This window comes from Artemia sp. Qi Xiang Cuo, chromosome 20 (genome assembly GCF_049724085.1).
Source record: "Artemia sp. Qi Xiang Cuo chromosome 20, ASM4972408v1, whole genome shotgun sequence".
In the NCBI taxonomy this organism is placed as follows: Eukaryota; Metazoa; Arthropoda; class Branchiopoda; order Anostraca; family Artemiidae; genus Artemia; species Artemia sp. Qi Xiang Cuo.
The window spans coordinates 27,330,137-27,350,838 of record NC_142813.1 but is presented as its reverse complement, the minus strand read 5'-3'; the positions used below and the strand labels follow the sequence as shown (position 1 = coordinate 27,350,838).

The 20,702-nt window shown below is 36.2% G+C and overlaps 1 protein-coding gene across 1 annotated transcript in view; it reads right to left on the bottom strand.

Moving 5' to 3' along the window:
- Positions 1-20,702, bottom strand: part of LOC148940057 (protocadherin-like wing polarity protein stan) — a 421,746-nt gene that overhangs the window by 336,117 nt on the left and 64,927 nt on the right. The window contains exon 9 of the mRNA XM_089106281.1: positions 2,121-2,295. Within this exon, the coding sequence (XP_088962407.1) occupies positions 2,121-2,295 (175 nt within the window). The remainder of the gene's footprint in view (positions 1-2,120; positions 2,296-20,702) is intronic.

Here is a 20,702-nt window from a genome sequence, read left to right as displayed (position 1 = left end):
TTGATGAGGGGACGAACCCCCTCATATACGTAGGCTAATAATTTCCGTTTTATGTTAAGTTTTAATGTTACTCCCTACTTTCAGTTGAAAAAACGTGTTTTTTATTTAATTTCTGATTTTTTTTTTAATAATGCTATGAAATCCAGCGCCCCCTTCATGGAAATTCTCGTCCCCCATGGAAAGATCCTCCGACCTAAACCACAGGAAATTCACGTAAAATTCTAAGTTGGGGAGGGAGGAGTTTTAATAAGGTGAATTATAGGGGAAGTATAGAAAATAAGGCACACACTCAAGAATTGAAGTTACGTTAATCATAATAAAATATACCTAAGCATGATAAAAATATAATACTTTAGAAAAAAATTTGGGCTATATGTTTGCACATTAGGGGGGGGGGGCTGGGGGTAAAGTATAGTAGGTGTGCATGCCTAGTGTGTTAGGTACAAATATTCTGCATATTATGAATTAAGGATTGTTGGACCAACTATACTTTAACCCCACCCCCTAATATGCAAATGTATAGCCCAAATTTGTTTCTAAAGTATTCACATTTAATTGAAATATAGCTACAATGTAGTTTTCCACCGAGCCTAAGCTAATTGTATGATATAAAGACAGTGACAACCAGTTATTGTATGATCTTGGTGATACAAATTCTCGAGTTTGTACTAGCTAACAAGGAAGTACAGAAAATAATCGTAGGAATCTTAAGATCACGGGGAGAAAGGGTTCAAAAGCCTCTTTCCTGCGTCTGCCTCACTGGCCTCTCCCTTTGCCTATGTGCCTTTTTAAGAATCATTTGTAATAAATATAAAGATTCCACAGGCAGCTTAAGCCAGTCAAAGACACATGGTTTGGATACATACCGTACATACCTTTATAAGAATACCATCAGAAATATGTGAAAATTTTAAAACGTTTAGTTGAAGCACTTTTTTTTAATATAAAATTTCCTGTCAACCGAGTTTTGACTAGAACTAGCTTTCCATCAATTTTGAAGCATCTCTCTGAAGTCCTGCAACCTCTCTCAAAAGCTGAAAAAAAAATCACAAGGAAAGCCTTTAATGAGCCTTTCCATTTTTGACTGATTAGTATCATTTGTGAGGAAAAAAGAAATTGTACATCCTGCTCACAGTTTATAAAATTATCCAGTAAGTTTACCACAAATGATTTCTGGCTCTTCATTCTCGGTGCGAACAAAAGGCTCCTCCCACTTATTTCTGTACTTATTGTCCACTTATTGGTTGAGCCGGCCAAGTGGTTTTGTCAGTAGGTGACAACTTGTTCCATAGGTGAATATTCTTTGTCTACCCAAAAAAAAGTCAAATGTCGCTTATGATTATATCTGCAGAAACGTTTTCTGGAGCACTCGCACCTCGGTCCGGGTTTCTGTAATGGGCGAGATAGGGAAAGATCATGCTGGATAATTATATACACTGTGATCCTGCTTTGGCAGTTAGCCAGTGAAATTTCACTATCATTTGTGAAGTTTCACAAGCTTATCCATAAGAGCTAAGTGAGTAAACTTTCTAAAATGTTTGATTAAATACGAAATGACTTGGAAGATGTGTTGCCAGATGGGCTTGTTTCCCTGATGGGCTTGTTAGCCAGTGAAATTTCACTATTGCCAAGTTTATCCATTAAGAGCTAAGTGAGTAAACTTTCTAAAATGTTTGATTAAATACGAAATGACTTGGAAGAGGCAAGTCAACCATGAGCACCAATTCTTATTTTTGAAAAAGGAAGCGAGTTCATTATTTTGAACATGGTTAGGTCTTAACCCTGTATAATTAGAAACATATCTGGAGAGAGTTCCGCTTCGCCACTCACTCAGGTAATGTTTAGGGGGAAATAAAGCTATATACCAACGTGAATACTTATCAAAATGAGAGAAGCTAATATTTCTTTCTTTTTTCCCCACTATTTTAGTAAGATGTTCCCAAGTATATAACAAATTTTCTTCTACTTTTCAAAACAATATGGAACTTTTGATGAAAGGAATTGTGAAAATTAACCAAAACATGGGGGGAAACCGCCGCAAATAAAGTGCAAAATTAAGTTTTACGTCAAATTCGCCAACTTGGAACTTGTCACTAAACGTTTTATTAAAAATAGCTTACCAGTAAATCCTGCCGGGCATCGACAAGCAAATGTATTGACTGGATAAATAGGTCTAAATAGAACTGTATCACTTGCTATAAAATATGAAGCATTTCCAAATTTCAGCACTGAGACGCAATCTTCATAGTTCAGGCATGGCTCCCTAACGCAGAGTGTATCGTCAAATGGAAGTACCTAGAAATAACAGTCAATGAAGGTTACACAAAGTGGTGGCCGGCGTTTACCCCCCCCCCCTCCGGCAAATATCCCCCCGGAAAATACCCCCCCCCCCAAAAAAAAAACTCCTGTGGAAAATACCTCCCCCCCCCGAAAAATACCCCCCCCCTGAAAAAAATACCCCCCGTGGAAAATAAGGCTTTCCAAGTTTGAGAATTTTATTTAAGTTTTATTTTTTTAATTTCCGTAGGGGGATGGAATTTTGGTACTTGTGTATTATGCGCCACTCACTCAAGTTTACGCTATGTAAAATTCGAAAACACATCGGTTTTTTGTTAGTTTCTTCGTTACTTTTGAAATAAATTTGCGCTATAGATTTGCGCATTAGGGGGGGGGGGGTAAGCATAAAGGGTCTGCATGCAAAATGTGTTTGGTACAATTATTCTGCACATTAGAAAGTTAGATAAATAAGTGTATTTTGAAGACAAACATACGACCATGAACACAGTAAAATAACATAAATGAATATAGTGAACGGGAGGGGGGTGTTTCACCCCCCAATAATGCCCTTCCTTTTTTTATTTCCGTTGGGGGATGGAATTTTAGTACTTGTGTATTATGCGCCACTCACTCAAGTTTACGCTGTCTAAAATTCGGGAACACACCGTTTTTTTTTTGTTAGTTTCTTCGTTACTTTAGAAATAAATTTGCGCTATAGATTTGCACATTAGGAGGGGGGTAAGCGAGGGGGGTATAACGGGTCTGCATGCTAAATGTGTTTGGTACAATTACTCTGCATATTAGATAGATGGACAAATAAGTGTATTTTAAAGCCAAATATACGGCCATAAACACAGTAAAATAAGATAAATGAAAATAGTGAATGGGGGGAGGGTGTTAGACCCCCCCCCCCAAAAAAAAATACCCCCCTCCTTCGGAAAGTAGCCCCTGCGGAAAATACCCCCTCCTTGGAAAATACCCTCGTGAAAAATACCCGCCCCCTTGTGGAAAATAAGGTTTCTAAATTTGAAACTTTTATTTGAGTTTCTTTTACAGTTTTAGTCAGTTTTTTTTTTTATAGTTGAAGTCAGAAAATAATTCTTTCTAGGTATATGGCCACTTCTGTTTAATAGGCTTTTTAGTTTTCAGTTTGTCTTTGTTGGTTGTAGGCTTTATTTTCATACTGCGTGTCTTGCTAGTTATGGTGGTGGGCCTTGTACTTTTGATTTGGAAGTTACGCTGGATAATGTGTATTTTCATAAATAATACGAATATACTTTGCAAAACAAACGAAATCAAAAGTACTTTCAGCGACGCCTCAACGCGGCGGGGAAGTCAACAGGGTGATGTTAGATATGACTTTTATGAAAAGAAAATAATAATCAAAGTAAGTATTTATTTCAGATATGAGCATTCTGGACCCAAAGTTCTTATTTTTATATTATTTGCAAAGGGGTTTCCACCAGTTAACAATATTACACTTTTATTAATATCTAACTCCACTCTGCCTAAGCATGCTGAATATATTTATCTGTAAACTCAAAGCTATGTAGACGCATGAGCAAAAGAGCTGACGCATTTGTAGTAATCTTAATTTAAGCATTTGGGGATATGATGGGCGTGGAGGAGGGGGGGGGGTATTGTTGCCCTCCAGTCACTTTCGACTATTTGAAACGGCAGTAGATCTTTCAATTTCCAAGGCAACTAGGCCCCCTCCCACGTCACTTTTTCCCAAAATCGTCCAATGTAAATTTTGAGATAGCTTATCGATAACTATGTCTTTGGAGATAAAATGACCCCCTACATCACCTGGGGAAAGGTTTTTAGTTATAAAAATCGCCCTTTGTTTTATTTGTTATTGGGAAGTACGCATACATTTTTTGGATGGGGAGAGGAGGACAAAATTTATGCTGGGAGAATTTTAAATAGTTTCCAGGAGATGACATTTTAAGAAGAAATTTTACGCTGGGTGAATTTACAAGAATTCATATGCGAAATTTCTTTATATGTCTTGCTTTCTCTTTACCGATTTAATTTTACGCGTGGGGGCGTTAAGGGTAATCGTCCGGGGTAAATCTTTGCCAGGATTGAATTGGAGAGGATATTTCTTGGGGGAGGGGTATTTTTCGTGGGGGAGGGCATTTTTGGGGGGTTAAGCACCCCCCCCCCATTCACTATATTCATTTGTTATTTTACCGTGTTCATGGCCGTATATTTGGCTTTAAAATAAACTTATTTGTCTATCTATCTAATATGCAGAATAACTGTACCAAACATATTTTGCATGCAGACCCATTATGCTTACCCCCCCCCCCCCCAATGTGCAAATCTATAGCGCAAATCTATTTCTAAAGTAACGAAGAAACTAACAAAAAAAAACGGTGTGTTCACGAATTTTACACAGCGTAGGCCTATACTTGAGTGAGTGGCACATAATACACAAGTACCAAAATTCCTTCCCCCTACGGAAAAAAAAACTCAAATAAAATTCTCAAATTTGGAAAGCCTTATTTTCCACGTGTGGTATTTTTTTTTTTGGGGTGGGGTTTTTTTACGGGGGTTATTTTCCGCGGGGGGTATTTTCCAGGGTGGTATTTTCCTCGTGGGGGGAGGTATTTTCCGGGGGGGGGGGTATTTTCCAGGGGTATTCTCCGGGGGGGGGGGGGTATTCGCCTACAACCACACAAAGTACCCTCATTGTCAACAGCAATGACTGTTGAAAACGATCAGAAGATAGACATCTAGTAGCAGAGCAAGGTTTTGAATCTTCCTCTTGATTCTTGAGCCAGAATATAGTTTCTACTTTACTGAAAAAAAAGTGAAATGAAATTACTGAAAAAAATTTGCATTTTCAGTTTAATATACATATGCTGATATTTATTCCTTAAAATCTTAATTGATGGAATCTTCTCAGTAGATTACAAAATACATTCTGGCTTTTAAAGTTTGGGGTGTAGAACCCTATTCATATTAATTGCTGCTCATTTTGAGTTTGACTCTTATTTACTTTAATTTCAGTTTGTTCGGTTTTTATTTGTTTATTGATACTGATTTGTGGTAGTTGCATTCTTAGTAGATAATTTGATTCTATTTTTGATCATTTTGGTTTAATGGAGTTCTTAACTGTTTTTTTAAAAACTTATTTTGTTGAAAAAGTTTTCTTAATTAATTTCTATTTGTTTTATATTCCCAGAAAAAGACTGAGCCTCTTCTAAACTTAAACCACCATCCCTTCCATAAAAACCTTAAATACCCCCTAGGCATAGCTTATAACCCTTGCCCCTAATCCCTGAGGATTGTTTCAACCCCAAAGGCCTTGTTATATAATGTTTAGAACATTTTGAATAGAATAGCTATCTCAAAATTTCAATTAGATGCATTTGGGGACAATACGATGTGTGTGCGTGTGTGTGTGGGGGGGGGGGGGAGGGTTAGCTGCCCTCCGATCATTTTGACTCTTAAAAAGAACACTAGAACCTCTGACTACCAATCCAATGAGCCCCCTCCGAAGTTTATATGATCCCGCTTTCTATAAAAAAAACTTATATGTCCCCAGGGCATAACTTACAACCCTTACCGTAACGGCTGGGGGTTTTGTTATCCTCAAATATAATTTCCAGACCGTTCTGATGCGCTGAACAAAATGGCAATCTCACAATTTCGCTTAGACATGCTTGGAGACATTATGGGCGGGGGGGGGCATTTGCCCTTTGATCACTTTCTACTAATGAAAAAGGCACTAGTCTTCTCAATTTCCAATCAAATGAGCCCTTTTTTGAAGCTTCTACGACAAAAATTTCTATAAAAACCTTATATATCCCAAGGACATAAATCACGAACTTTGTCCTGAGGGCTATGGGGGAAGAATTGTCATCCTGAAATACATAATTTCCAGACTTTTCAACTACGTTAAACAAAATGGCCACATAAAATGTTGACCGGAAATGTCTGGGGAAATGATGGACGTGGGGGGGGGGGAGGTCTCCCTCCGAATACTTTCGACTATTAAAAAGGGCAATAGCCCTTTCAATTTCCAATCAAATGAGCCCTTTTTGAAGTTTTTACAACAATGCTTTCTATAAAAATATTAAATCCCCCTTTTATCTGATGCATTTAGGGCGTGGAGGAGGGGGAGATAGTTGCCCTCCGATCTCTTTTGACTCTTAAAAAGTGAACAAGAACTTTCTATTTCAAATCAAATAAGCCCTCTCCGAAGTTTATACGAGAATCCCTTCCATAAGGACTATATATGACCCTAGAGCATTACTCATAACGCCTGCCTCCGGGTCCTGGCGGGTTCCGTCGACACAGAAATTTTTCTTATCTGACCTTAGAACTATTTTTAATGAAATGGCTATTATAAAACTTTATCAGATGGGCTTGAGGAAAAAGGGTGTGTGGGGGGGCAAGTTGCCCTCAGATATCTTTTGACTCTTAAAAACTGAACTAGAACTTTCAATTTCCAATCAAATGAGCCCCCTCTGAAGTTTATACGAACATCCCTTTCACAAGAAGCATATACGCCCCCAGGACAACACTTACAATGCCTATCTCCCGGGCACTGGGGGTGTTTTTGTTATCTAATTTTTGAACAATTTCCAAAACACTGGCTATATCAAACTTTCTAGGGGACGGCGTTGGGGAAAAAAGAGCGGGGGGGCTAGTTTAACTCTCTTGACTCTTAAAAAGTGAACTAGAACTTTCAATTTCCAATCAAATGAGCCCACTATGAAGTTTATACGAGCATCCCTTTCATAAGAACCATACATATCCTTAGGGCATGACTTAGAATGCCGTCGCCTGTGCCCTGGGGTGTTCTATTGACATCGTATTTTTACTATTTTTGAACTATTGAACCTTTGAACTATTTTTAACAAGACGTCTATCTCAAAATTTTCATCAGATGGTTTGGGGATAGCTGTCCTCGGATCTCTTTTGACTATTAAAAAGTGAGCTCGAACTTTCAATATCCAATCAAATGATCCCTCTCTGAAGTTCATACGAGCATCCCTTTCATAAGACCCATATATGCCCCCAGGGCATAACTTACAACGCCTGCCCCCGGGCCCTGGTGGGTTGTGTCAACACCGGAATTTTTGTTACATGATCTTTGAACTATTTTTAACAAAATACCTATCTTAAAATTTTTATTGGTTGCATTTGGGAAAAATAGGTCTGGGGGGGGGAGCTGGTTACCCTTCAATATCTTTTGACGCTTAAAAGGTCAACTAGAACTTTCAATTTCCTCTCTGAAGTTTATACGAGCATTCATTCCATAAGAACCATATATGCCCCCAGTGCATAACTTAAAACCCTTGCCCCTGAAGACTTTTAGGAGGGGGGAGTGTCCTGCTCAAACATATAATTTCCAGAACTTTCAAATACCTTGAACAAAATGCCTATACCAAAATTTTGATTGGATTTGTTTGGGGAAATGGTGGGAGGGGAAGGGGTGTCACTTGCCTTAGAATCACTTTCGACTATTAAAAAGGGAACTAGTAATTTAAATTTCCAATCGAATGAACGCTTTCTGAAGTTACTACGACAACGTTGTCTATACAAAACCTTATATGCCCACAGGGCATAACTTATAACCCTTGCGCTGAGGCCTCTGGGGGAGTTGTCATCCTCAAAGACCTAATTTCCAGAGCTTAAAACTACGTTTAATAAAATGACTGATTGGATCAAAATTTTGATTGGATGTGTTTGGGGAAAAGGTGGGTGTGAGAGGGGGGTTAGTTGCCCTCAAATCACTTTCGACTATTAAAAGGGCCCAAGCCCTTTGAATTTCCAATCGAATGAACCTTTTTTGAAGTTTCTACGACACCACCTTCTATAAAAAACCTTATATGCCCCCAGGGTATAACTTACAACCCTTGCCTTGAGGGTTGTGGGGGAGTTTCCTCCTCAAAAACATATTTTCTATCTGGAAATCAACTACTCTGAACAAAATAGCATCTCAAAATTTTGATTGGATGTGCTTTGGGGAATGATGGGCGTGGGGGGGGGGATAGTTGCCCTCCAATCACTTTCGACTATTAAAAAGGAAACTAGCTGTTTGAATTTTTTACAGAATTAGCCTTTTTGAAATTCCTACGACAAAGCTTTCTATAAAAACCTTTGCTACCCCCAGGGCATAACTTCCAACCCGGGCCCCGGGGGTATCATGTAAGTGACCTTCCTGAAAACGTTCTTGCTATGTGAAAACCGGGCACTTCGAGCAATATAGCTATGTCACAATTGTGTTGGAATGGGCTTGGGGACCTTGTAGGAGTGGGGGGGGGCTAGTTGCCCTCCAATCATTTTCGACTATCAACAAGGGAACTAAAACTCTTGATTTACAATCGAATGAGCCCCCTTTGAAGTTTCTACGACGACCCCTTCCATATGAAGTGCCTCTGGGGAAAAAAAACAATAAATAAATAATAAAACATTGGAGCCGTATGGCCTTTACTATAGTAGCGTTGCCTCTGATTAATTTTATAAAATTATATTGTTTTTAAATATATTCCATCAGAAGAACATGCTTCGCCCTTTTTGCCATTAGAAAAACGTTTCATTTTACTTTAACATTAGCTAGAATGAATGAAGCAACCGCTGCTCTCAGTGGCTCGAAAAGGGGAGGGGTCAAACAGCTCCCCTGGATTCCGAAACTATGTATGTGTATATCCGTTAAAAATGCTCATTTTCTTCGTATCTCTGTTGAGAAAATAAACTAAATTGACATAAATATTGACAAAACAAACATTTGTCTCTTAAATTTTAAAAATTATATATTTTAGTAGAGCCCCTCCCCTCCTAGGTTTTATTTAAAATGAGGATAGATTTTAATAGCTGCAATGACAAGTTAGTTTTAATTTAAATACCAGGGGATATTCACTTCAAACATGATAAGAACCTCATGATCAGGACCTCAGACATGATGAGAAAACGTTTTGCAGTTAAAATTTTGACAGGTTTATTTACTTGCTATACATTATATTACAAAAGTTTTTTGATTATTTTGTAAGTGTGTAATAAAGATTTTATAAATAAATTAAATGTTCAATAATATAAATAAAATGATTTTATTTGAATAAATAAATTGTTGTGTAAGGTTCATTTTTCATAGTATTTTTTTTAGAAAAAGTATGAAGTCAGGACAAGTCTGTTGTTCAATTGAAGAAACGGTACAATTTGTGGGTTATTAACAATTTTTGAAGAGCTCCTGAATTGTATCTGGCTAACGCCGGTATCTTACCTTGGAGCTCGGAAATAGTTCAAACCACTGGACATATTTTATGTCCAAAGGACATATTCCTGCGTGCCGGGACACAATGACATAATAGGGCAAAAAAGGGACACATTTTAGAAATTTGGGACATAAAAGGGACATATTTTTCAAACGTATGACATACAATAGAATATTTCCCAGTAGAGGTTCCAAGCTCCTATCTATAAAAACATGAAATTTTGTAGTGTTTGCCAGAAGAAGCATCACGGATTCGTCTTTATTTGTCGTTGTTACTTTTTCGTCGTTGTGATCGTATCGAACCAATCGTACTAGAGTATCGCAAGAGGGCTCGTTCAAACCAAAATTGAAAAATCTAGTGTTCTTTTTAAGTAACCAAAAAAATTGAAGGACAAGAAGCCCCCGTCCCACGCCCTTTTTCCTGAGTGTCGTATGATCAAAATGTTTAGATAGCCCTTTGTTCAGTAAAGTTGAAAGGTACAATAGATATGTGTTTGGAGATAATTTGACCCCTCGGAACCTCTAGAGGAAGGGCCGCAAGTTATGAAATTTGCCCATTGTTTAAATATAGTATATGTTATAGGGAATTATACAGAAATTTTCTAAGGGGGGAGGAGATCTTCTGGGACCGATTTTCTATTGAGAGAATTTCCCAATGGGATGGAAGTTCTGAGGTCAACCTTTTCAGGGGAAATTTCACATGGGGAAAATTTTCCATAATTCGTATGCAAAATTTTTATTATTTGTCTTACTTTCTCGTTGTTGATCCCATTGTACACGTGGAGGCACTTTGAGGGAATTGTCAGGAGGAAGTTTTCAGCGGAGTTGCAATTCTCTGGGGATCTTTATTGGGGGGATTTTCCATTGGAGAAATTTTCCATGAGAAAATCATCACCAGGAGAAATTCTCCAAGGGAAATTTCTTGGGGAGAAACTTTCCAAGGGAAGGGGTGTTTTCCACACAGGGATATTTCCCAATGACCTCAAAAAGTATCAGAAACTGAATGAAAACTAGTCTCTCATCAAATAAAAGTGTGCTAAGGAGTATTTTTCAGCCAGAATTGTAAGCAAAAAATTTTCGGGGAAGAATTTTGCAGCAGGGATGGAGTTGTCCGGGGGTAATTTCCCTGTGGAAGAATTTTACATGGGAGGAACTTTATATAATGGAATTTTTCGTGGGGAAATTTTCCACGGAGGGGTGGATTTCTTGGTATTATCTGAAAAATGATCAGAAATAAATAAAAAATCTTTTCTACCGAAAGTAAAGAGTGACATTAAAACTTAAAATGAACAGAAATTATTCCGTATACGATATGGGCTACTCCCACCTCAATACCTCCTCTCTACGCTAATTTTCGACCTTTTGTGTAATTTTTTAAGAGCGATTCTTGAAACACAAGTGCCTAGTAATTGAATCAAAACCTTTTTTAAAAGTTCTTAAAAAGATTTTAGCGTGAAGAGAGGGGTATTGAGGAAGGGGCAGCTGTACTAGTATGTACTAGTCTTGCAGGAAGATGAGCCTTAAGCTCCCACAATTAGTTTTTTACTGTTTACATGATTTTATGACTTTTGTGCTTTTGAACTAGTTCATTCTGCATGAATGTACTAAATGAATCTTTTTCGTTTTCATTATATTCGATGTTAACTGACAAGTTTGAAAAAAGTTTTCTAGTCGTAAAAAAACTAGTTTCTGAAATTTCAATTTGGACATATTATGGGCATATAATAGACAAAATATGGACATAATTTGGCTGAAAAGGACACATTTTTGGATGCTCAATGAACATATTCCTTGACCAAAAAGTTAGCAACTATGGTATTGTCACTAGCCCAAAAATAGCGAACGAACATCAAAATTTTTAACTCCTTATAGCGCTATTGTGGGTAAAACAAGGAATAAAAACAATCGGCACATCAGATAAGTTACACATAAGTATAAGTCAAAAGCAAAATAGAGCTCTGTGAACGAACAGAATTAACAACCCCATCGACGTATGCAATCGAAAATTGACTAGTGATTCACTGGAAGTAAATCAGAGGCAACGCTATAGCGTTGCCTATAGTAACCGCCATACGGCTCCAATGTTTTATTATTTTTTTTGCCCCAGAGGAACGTCATATAGAAGGGGTCGCCGTAAATACTTCAAAGGGGGCTCATTTGATTGTAAATCAAGAGTTCTAGTGTCCTTTTTAAGAGTCAAAAGTGATTGGAGGGTAACGAGCACCCCTTCCACGCCCACCATTTCCCCAAACACATCCAATCAAAATTTTTGAGATAGCCATTTTGTTTTACGTAGATGATTTCCACATAGAAATTATGTTTTTGAGGATGACACTCCCCCAAAGCCCTCAGGGCAAGGGTTGTAAGTTACGCCCTGGGGGCATATGAGCTTTTTATAGAAAGCTTTGTCGTAGAAACTTCAAAAAGGGTTCATTCGAATGGAAATTTAAATTGCTTTTGCCATTTTTGTTAGTCGAAAGTGATTGCAAGACAACTAACACCCCTGTCGCACTGGCCATTTCCCCAAACACCTCCAACTAAGATTTTGAGTTATCCGTATTGTTCAACGCTGTTTGAAGTTCTGGAAATTATATCTTTGAGCATGACACTCCCCCCCCCAAGGTCTTAAGGGCAAGGGTTGTTAGTTATGCCCTGGGGGCATATATGGTTCTTATGGAAGGAATGCTCGTATAAACTTCAGAGAGTGCTCAGTTGATTGAAAATTGAAAGTTCTAGTTCACTTTTTAAGCTTCAAATGATATTGGAGGGTAACCCCCCCCCACGCCCTTTTTTCCCAAATGCATCTGATAAAAATTTTGAGATAGCTATTACGTTAAAAAGAGTTCAAAGATCATATAACGAAAACTCCGGTGTCGACACAACCCACCCGGGCCCGGGGGCAGAAGTTGAATTTGTGGCCTGGAGGCATATATGGTTCTTATGAAATTGATGCCCGTATAAACTTCGTAGAGGGCTCATTTGATTGGAAATTAAAAGTTCTAGTTCATTTTTAAGAGTCAAAAGAGATTGGAGGGCAACTAGCCCTCACCCCCATCCACGCCATTTTTTCTAAAACCCATCTGATAAGAACTTTGAGATAGCCATTTTTTAAAAATAGTTAAAAGACCATATAATGAAAACTCCGGGATCGACACAGCCCCCCCCCCCTCCTGGCCCCGAAGGCAGGCGTTGTAAGTAATGCCCTGGGGGAATATGGTTCTTATGGAAGGGATGCTCGTAAAACCTTCAGATAGGGCTAATTTGATTGGAAATTGAAAGTTCTAGTTTAGTTTTTGAGAGTCAAAAGAGATTGGGGAGCAACTAGTCCCCCCTCACGTCCCTTTTTTCCCAACTGGATCCGATACAAATTTTGAGATAGCAATTAAACTAAAAATTGTTCAATAGCCAGATAACAAAAACTCAGGAGTCGACAATACCCTCCAGGGCCCGGGGGCAGGTGTTGTAAGTTATGCCCTGAGGCATATATTGTTCTTGTGAAAGGGATACTCGTATAAACTTCAGAGAGGGCTCATTTGATTGAAAATTGAAAGTTCGAGTTCACTTTTTCATAGTCAACAGAGACCCGTGGGCCACTAGCCCCCCCCCCCCCCACGCCTTCTTTTTCCGAACCCATCTAATGAAACTTTTGAGATAGACATTTTGTTAAAAATAAAATAGTTCAAAGGTCAGATAAGAAAAACTTTGGTATCAATACAACCCCCCAGGGCGCGGGAGAAGGCGTTTTAAGTTATGCCCTAAGGGCATGTATGGTTCTTATGATAGGGATGCTCGTATAAACTTCATAGAGGGCTCATTTGATTGGAAATTGAAAGTTCTAGTTCACTTTTTAAGAGTCAAGAGATTTAACGGCAACTAGCTCCACCCATGCCCTTTTTTCACCAAATCCATCCGCTGCAAATTTTGAGATAGCCAGTTTTTTAAAACATTGTTCAAAAATTAGATAACAAAAACTCCAGTGTAATCACAACCCCCCAGGGCCCAGGGGGTAGGTGTTGTAAGTGTTGTCCTGGGTGCGTTCTTATGAAAGGGATGCTCGTATAAACTTCAGAGAGTGCTCATTGGATTGGAAATTGAAAGTTCTAGTTCACTTTTTGAGAGTCAAAAGATATCCGAGGGCAACTAGCCCTCCCCCCTCCACATACCCTTTTTCCCCAATCCGATCTGTTACAATATTTTAAAAAGCCAATTCATTCAAAATAATTCAAAGATCAGATAAGAAAAGTTCCTGTGTCGACTCAACCCCCCAGGGCCCGGAGGAAGCCATTGTAAGTAATGCTCTGAGGTTCAAAGTTCAGATAACAAAAACTCCAGTGTCGATACAGCCCTCCAGGGCCCGAGGGTAGGTGTTGTAAGCTATGCCCTGGGGGTATATATGGTTGTTATGAAAGGGATGCTCGTATAAACTTGTTGGACGGCTCATTTGATTGGAAATTGAAAGTTTTAATTCACTTTTTAAGAGTAAAAGTGATCGGAGGTCAGCTAGCCTCCCCCCACACTGCATTTATTTTTTTCCCAGACGCAATTCATATAGAAGGGGTCGTCGTATAAACTTTAAAGGGGGCTCATTTCAATGGGGCAAACCTTTTCACTTTGATATTGTCACTTTGATACCAGTTTTGGTACTTTGATGAAGATTTGATTTTTTTTAAAAGTTTGATTTTGAAATTAGGAATTTTTAAAAACTTGAGACTTTTTGCAATTAAAAATGAATAAAATTTATGAAAAAAAACTTTCCAAAAAATAAGTTTTTCAAAGAAAAGTAAAGGTCAGTTTAAACTTAAGCTCAGCAGATAAAAATACCTGTTAAAATTCATACTCAAAACGACCTGAAATTACTATTAAAGAATAAATGAAATCCAAAACTAACAGAAATTAAATAAACAATCATAGGAAAAAACATACAACAAGTAATAATATAAATGAATATACAGATCTTAAAGTGAGTAATGCTTAGATTGAATATGAAAATCATGGTTAAAACGAAAAAAAAAATATTTTGCTATTGAAGTATAGATGAAACTTTAAACGAACAGAAATTAAATACACAATCCATGGAAACAAACATACAATAGATATTAATGTAAATGAATAAATAAATCTTAAAACGAGTGAAACATAAATTGAGTATGCAAATCAAGCTTGAAACGAACAAAAATGACTACAAACAAGAGTTTGGGTATCACCTACTTCTCTCACTGTAAAAGTCTAAAGCCTACTACGTCATGGCGCTTTACTGAAAACTATATGTGTCTTGAACAGTCTTGGAAAGTATAAACAACATCAAAATGAATATTTGATATATAATGATATTAGTTTTTGAAAGATCCATCAGTTCAAGAATTTATTTCACTCTAATTTTATTTTTATTTTCAATGCTGTAAGAACTGGAAAAGAAAATATTTCTAATATAATTCTTCAATTTCGTTTATTATTACTTCAAATTCTTTTTTTAATGCCCTTTACCTTAGCTGCTTGGATTGGTCTTACCACATTTGATGGTCTATGTTGAATATTTCTTTGCTCTTTATTTTTGTTTACAATTACTACAGATATTTTTCAATGCCCTATGCGTTAGCTGCTTGGATTAGTCTTGTTATATTTGATGGTCTAGGCTGTTCGTTTCATCAACTGTGGATTTACTTTTCTCAAGTTGTCCTCTTGATCTTGTCTCATTTGATCTTTTGACTCGTTGTAGTTTACGTTTTTGCAAGTATTCTAGTCACATATTTCTTTGTTCTTCATTTTCGTTTATTATTACTTCAGATATTTCTTCAATGCCCTTTAATTTAGCTGCTCGGATTGGTCTTCCCATATTTGATTATCTATGTTGAATATTTCTTTGTTCTTCATTTTTGTTTACCATTACTTCAGATATTTTTCAATGACCTTTGCCTTAGCTGCTTAGATTGGTCTTGTCACATCTGGTGGTCTAGGTTGTTCATTTCGTCCATTGCGGATTTGGATTTCTCAGGTCGTCCTCTTGGTCTTGTCTCATTTGATCCATTTTGTTCATTTTTACCAAATGTAAATTTACGTTTTTTTTCTCTAATTATTATGAAATAGCAGGAAACGCCTTTTGTAGATAGGTTTATTAGAATTTGTCTCATGTTCTTAGCTAGGTTTCTTGTTTAATCACGCATGTATCGCAAACACTCAGAACGATACAACCACTCCTGGGGGGAGGCGAATGATTTTTTCCCAAAAATTATGGCTCTAAACGGATTTTGTTACACTCGTAACCTATCTAGATCCTTTTTTTTTCAGGCCAGAAAATCCCAGGATACGAATTTTCAAAAAAAATAAAAAATAAAAAAAAATAGAGCGGTTTTCGAAAAAAAATTATATATACATGCATACATAAATAAATATATGATTATTGCTCGTTGTAAAGAGTCTGTATATGATGATATACTGATATTATGATATATATATATACTATAGTATATATATGATAGTATAGTATATAGTATATATATATATATATATATATATATATATATATATATATATATATATATATATATATATATATATATATATATATATATATATATATATATATATATATATATATATATATATATATATATATTTATATACAAATTTATAAGTATTGATTTTGACAGAAAATGAGAGATTAATGCAAAAGAACTCAGGGGTATCGATTGCGTCTTATCTTCATTAATTTAAAAAAACAATGTTATTTCGAGGGAAGTAAAGAGCGAAGTTGAAACTTAAAACAAACAAAAATTATTACTTCACAGCCTATCTAATATATATTAATAAAACTAGCACAAACAGACGAATTAATTATGTTCCCTTGTCCTTTTAAGATTATAAAAAACTAGCACTTCAATGAAAACATAAAATAATAAATGAGTTTGGTATAGTAAGGGTAAACCAATTAAGGTCAATTTTTATTGAATCAGAATATTACCAATCCCTTTTAGGATCAATTCCTTTTAAGATAAAGCAACAATCCATTTTAACATTTAACTTTATTTTTTTTACGTTTAATTTGGTATCACTTCTGCACAATGGCTCAATTCAATGACTGGCTCTTGTTTTGGTTATTAAAAGGACAATCTGTCATGGTTAGTTTGTACACAAGCTCGAAGTAAGGCCATCTTGATAATATTAAGACTAAAGACTAGCTTTAGAATTTGTATCATAGCTTGAAATTCACTCTTGTATAGAAAGAAATAATCGGATTTCCAGAGTTCATATTATGTCTTATTTGATCTCCATTTCAAGTGATACTAGAGCATATTTCTTACAATTTAAGACCGTATATTACCCACAATTGGTATTATAGATGGTTAGAGCAAAATGCTGCTTTATAAATCAATCCAATATTTCTGTATGCTGTTCAATTACTTCGCGGTTATTAAAAAATATTTAGTTTTACGCTTATGTTTTTAAGATAATTTAATTGTATACTGAAAGTTACCAATGTCACAACTGGTGTAAGACTATGGAAAGCTTTATAGATTCGTTTAATGTTGTCAGGCTGCATAATCACTTTTGACCCTTAAATCAATAATCCTGTTTTTTATACTTGACTTTTGTGTTTTCAGTAAAGCGCTAGTTTTGTATAATCCTAAAAGCATAGGGAAACATAATTAGTTGGTTTATTTGTACTAGTTTTATTGATATATGTTAGATAGGCTGTGAAGTAATAATTTTTGTTCGTTTTAAGTTTCAACTTCCCTCTTTACTTCCCTCGAAAAAAATTTGTTTTTTTAAATTAATCTTTGTTCGTTTTATGATTAAATTTAATGTAGAACCAACACTGCCATGATCTCTTTTATTTATAAGAAATAATGTCTGTTTGTTTTAAGTTTTAATGTTACTCCTTAGTTTCAGTTGAAACCTTATTTTAATGTAGTTTAATTATCACCAATCTAGGGGAGATAAGACACCTATAAAAAATACTGAAAACAACCATGACAGCTACGAAAAACTTTCAGTCTATAACATAAAGATCATCATCCATACTTCACAAAACAATACATTTTTTTCAGGAGTGTTTATATTTCGATGAGCAAAAAACTGTTTTTACTCGGCCAACTTCCCCTGAAAAAGCCATAATGAAGACAGGGCTTTATAAACCACCTACTGACTAGCAGAAACTAGAAGGCTACTGTAACAAAAGAGAGCTATTTAAGGGTTTATTTAACAGCTTATATATATGCCTAGTTGCTTTTTATAAATTTGACTTGATAGCACATTCCCATAAAGTGCACTTTCGGGTGTTTTGTTTAATGAAAAAAGTATCTTTTCCAATGAAATGACCCAAAAAAGGTGTTTTTCGAAACCTAGGCAGGTGCAAAAAACTAAGGGGGCAAGAACGTCCTTTCCCCTCAATTACCGCCGTTAGAATTAGCACACAGGATTCATCGTAGAGTGAAGTTTAAAGGTTCAATTTGATCATTCAAGCTTAGTTTTTGGTAGATTTTCAGTTGAAAAGTTTTTAGTTTTAGTATATTTTTTTCGCAATAATCTTTTGCTTTTAAGATGAGTAAGCGATTTATGAAACTTACTAAGAGGATCTGGAGGGGAAATATATATGAGGGGTATAATAAACCTCCAGTTAAGGACATTGGACAATAATTATTGCAATGGTACCGTTTTATGCTTCCAAACTCTTCAAATTAAGAAGTGGCACCAAAAGTGCCATTTTTAGTGCTATATTGCAATTTTAGATTGTAAAAGGATAAAAAAAAACGTAGATATGAGTAATAGGTTTAAAATGAGCGATTAAGCATCTCTCTATGATGTTTTGGTAGCACGCTAGGCCTGTTGAAAAAAAAGAAAAAAAAACGGGAGACAGATCAGTGGTACCGATGAAAAAAGTGATTTTCCTTTTTGTTCAAGGAGGGGACTGTAATTTCTGTATAAGGTTTTCGACCTTGCTGATTCCAATTGTCCACTTTTTATGTTGATCCGACACCATTTTCGAGGGGTTTAATTGCCATAAATTTCTTTTTGCAATAAACTTTTAATTTACAGAAACTAACAAAAAATGTATTTAAAAAAGCTTGACCATTTTGATTCCAATGGTACACTTTTCATTTTGATCTGACGCCATTATCGAGGGGTTTGAAGCTTTTTTCGAAATCACCCTAAATTTCTTTTCGCAATAAACTTTTACTTTTAAGACGAACCGAAATAATAATTAGCATTCCTGAGTCAGTGTCGGATCGGAATTTTTTTTCACTAGGCAGTTTTTTTTTCAAAACGTGAAATTTGAATTTTCGTTACTATAGGCTGTTGTTTGTTCTTTACTATGTTTCAGCTACCGCTGCAACCATGACACCTTCTTTGGAAATGCTTTAAAAAATGAGCCTACAAAATTCCTGAAAAAAAAAACAGCGGATACCGATATTACCGATACGATACATGCAATACCAATACGCACGATACCAATATGCGCGATATCGATAAGCCCGATTCCATATACAGCCTTCCCCAGGGACTATGAAGGGCCATATCATCATCAAAACCATATATATTGGACCTTTGACCTATGTTAAACAAATGGCTATCTCAAAACTTTTATAGGACTTGTTGGGGGGGGGGGGAGGGGCCTGTAGGGAGGGGGAGGGGTTGCTATTTGTCCTCCGATCTTTTCGGTCACTTAAAAAGGGCATTTACAAATTTAATTACCTTTCGAATGAGCTATTACATACCTCTCTATAATGCTCTGGCTACCCCCTTGCCTTTCTAGAAAAAAAAAGAAAGAAAAAAAAGGGAGACAGATCAGTGCTACCCATGCAAAAAAGTAATTTTCCTTGGTGTTCAAGTTGGAGAACTGTAATTACCCTACAATAGGTTTTCGACCGTGCTGATTACAATGGTGCGCTTTTTGTCTCGATTTAACGCCATTTTCAAGGGGTTTCGGGCTCTTTTTCGAAATCACCATAAATTTCTTTTCGCAATAAACTTTTACTTCTAAGATTAACCGAAACAATAGTTACCATTCCTGATTCAGTGTCAAATGTCAATTTTTCTCACTAGACATTTTTTTGAAAACGCGTTTTTTAACTTTTGATTACTATGGGCTGTGGTTCGCTCTTTACTAGGTTGCAGCTGCCGCTGCAACCATGATGTTTAGGCCAAACTGGAGAAGCCATTACTAGATTAAGAGTGAAAATTAGTTTTTTTCTAAAATTCATTATCCTGCAAAATAGTCACTTTTCACTTTTCTGTATAATTTATTTGTTCTCGGGATGTCTAAATGTGAAAGCAGTGGTGATTTTGTCCGATGGTAATTAGTGAGGAAGAAAAATGGCAAAAACCGCAATTTTCACTCCTTTGTTATGAGCTGTTTCGTGTAATTACAGGTTACACAGGCAAAAACAATAATTGTTTCATGATAATTATTTCTTGCAAACTTGGAAAAATGGGAAATGTATTTGGCACAAGCAATTAAATCCGATTAAATCACATCTTTTTTTCCAATTTATAATAACAGTGTTCTTTTGTTAAACCTACATCTACAGCATCTCTTAGTATAATAAATATCATCATGTTAAGTAATTTGCCTCCTGCAGAAATCAAGCTATTTGCCCCGCAATTACCACTCTCACTCTCCTCACCTTTCACAAAAAGGATTAAAGTTGTCCTTGTACTTAACCTTGTCAAAAATCACGTTTATATTTTCAGTAATCTATATCTAATTTCGCAACTACCATATTTCCAAATTTTCTTTACCCAGCTGTCACTGAGGCTTTATAATTTTCAATCCTTTTAATTTTGTCTCTCTAATTCCTCCTCGCAAAAAAAAACTTCGTTCACTTCCAAATTATCGAAGGATTTTTCATTGTTTTCTCATTTCCTACATCTTTATCACGGCTTAACACATTCTCAAAATGTTCAACCTATCTATCTTTAACGCTTCCCTTGTTACTAACTGAGGTGACGTTCCGATGTTGAACTGGGTCAAATCCAGTCTGAATACTTCCTTATAATTCTTCAACATGCCAGTACTATACCTTCTATTATACCGCCTGGGTGCACCTTCCAGATCCTCGGCAATTTTGTCCATGACATACATTTCACACCCCCTTAGCTCATACTTAAATACCTTCTCAACCTCCCTTACTTTTATCTCATTGTCGTATTATCAATCATTCAGAATTTTAACGACAAAACTCGAGCGATATTTTAT